The sequence below is a fragment of the Ipomoea triloba genome, chromosome 6 (assembly GCF_003576645.1).
Source record: "Ipomoea triloba cultivar NCNSP0323 chromosome 6, ASM357664v1".
In the NCBI taxonomy this organism is placed as follows: Eukaryota; Viridiplantae; Streptophyta; class Magnoliopsida; order Solanales; family Convolvulaceae; genus Ipomoea; species Ipomoea triloba.
The window spans coordinates 11,204,926-11,206,724 of NC_044921.1; the positions used below are offsets into that span (position 1 = coordinate 11,204,926).

Consider the following 1,799-nt stretch of genomic DNA (forward strand, 5'->3'; position numbering starts at 1 on the left):
GATTTTGAAGTTTTAACTACACTCTAATAGCCAAAATAGGCCTACCAACCTCATCAATTTTTTTTTTTGAAAACCATAAGGTAAGATATATTAATGCAAAAGTATAGAAATAGCGTCAGGAGGGACTAAGTCCCAGTACAAAATCTCAGAAAGTGAAAAAGCCGAAGAGGCTAGAGTGTGAGTAACAACATTTACTGATCTAGTAATCAAACTAATCTGGCAGTGGTTAAAAGTGGCCATTAAAACCTTGCAATTATCCATAGCATACCCAACGTAAGATCGGAAGGATGACTACGGCGATGAGAGGCCTGAACGTAATTGGGAGCAATCCGTGAATAGCTGAACGTGTGACACCCCCTTGCGACGTAACCATGCTAAAGCTTCGCTGCAAGCTGCTGTTTCTGCCATCAATGGAGAGCTGCAACCTTGGAGAGGTCCTGCACAAGCTGCGAGAAACTCCCCACTGGGTGCAAACAACACAACGCCGAATGACACTACCCTGGTACTGGACTGATAACCTGCATCAACAAAACATCTCCGCTGCTGAGGATGGTCCTCCATCCCCGTTGGCTGGGTCACAGGCAGTGGCTGAGGAACAGTTGCCTGCCGACTGCCGTGGACTGCTCTCCAAGTCCGCAGGGACGAACCGGCTTGTCGTAGCACCTTCTTCGGGGTCGGCAAATAACAGTCCCAAACCGCCGTATTTCTTGCCCTCCAAATGGAATATAAAACTGCCACAACAAGATCCAATTTGTCCTCAGGCAAAGCAATCATCACATTTGTAAACCACATATCAAAGATGTCACCCATAACGGATGATAAAGGCAAAGTAGAGTCATTCCAAACTAATTGAGAAAAGTCACATAAAACAAGAGCATGCATAACATCTTCATGTGCTCCACCACATTTGGGGCATGAAGGATCCACCTCAACCCTCTTTATAAGTAAATTTGTGGTTACAGGGAGGATATCATTAATAGCTCTCCACAAGAAAGTCTTCCACTTTGGAGGCACCTTAAGCTTCCAAAGGGGAATCCACATATCAAAATGAGTAAGAATGTGTTCTTGTTCCCCTACTAATGCCCTGTAGCCACTTTTTACCGTATAGCAACCTCTTGGGTCACCATACCAATACCAAGAATCCTGATAGCCCGGGGAGATTGGGATGCTGCTAATATGACCCACATCCTCAGGGAGGAAAATATCTGTCAAAATTGAGTGATCCCAAGTATTAGTGGTTTCGTCCATTAGACCAGAAACCAGCGAACCTTCCAGAGCAGGGGCATTGGTGTATGAATCATAGGATTTGGGTCATCAGGGAGCCAGGGATGACCCCAGATCAATGTAGACTTCCCATCCCCTATTCTTCTTTTCACACCCCTACAAACTATATCATGAGCAGCCATGATACTCCGCCAACAATAACTCGGGCATGAACCTAAGTTAGCATCAATAAAAGAGGACCGCGGAAAATACTTTGCCTTGTATATCCTAGCCACCAAAGACTGTGGTTTAGTCAGGAATCTCCATGCTTGTTTCCCCAACATTGCCAGATTAAAAGCTTGTAAATCTTTGAAACCAAGACCCCCAAATTTTTTGGCACACACAAACGATCCCAGTCTTTCTAGTGAATCCTTCTATCATTCCCAGAATCCCACCAGTACCTATTCATAGTCCTTTGAATTGATGTACCTATTCATAGTCCTTTGAATTGATTGGCAGGATGATGTAGGTAGTAGAAACACACTCTTTACCAGCCTGTGACAAAAGTTTCTTATTCCATGAACCCACCCTTTGAC

General features: G+C 44.4%; 1 protein-coding gene across 1 annotated transcript; it reads right to left on the bottom strand.

Annotated features, from left to right (window-relative positions):
- Window positions 1-291: 291 nt before the first annotated feature.
- On the bottom strand, window positions 292-1,248 carry LOC116023467. Its single transcript, XM_031264468.1, has one exon. It carries the CDS (start codon window positions 1,246-1,248, stop codon window positions 292-294), a length of 957 nt encoding a protein of 318 aa, XP_031120328.1.
- Window positions 1,249-1,799: the final 551 nt, after the last annotated feature.

Coding starts and splice junctions, on each gene's coding strand:
- LOC116023467 (XM_031264468.1), bottom strand. CDS start 1,248: ATGGACGAAACCACTAATACTTGGGATCACTCAATTTTGACAGATATT.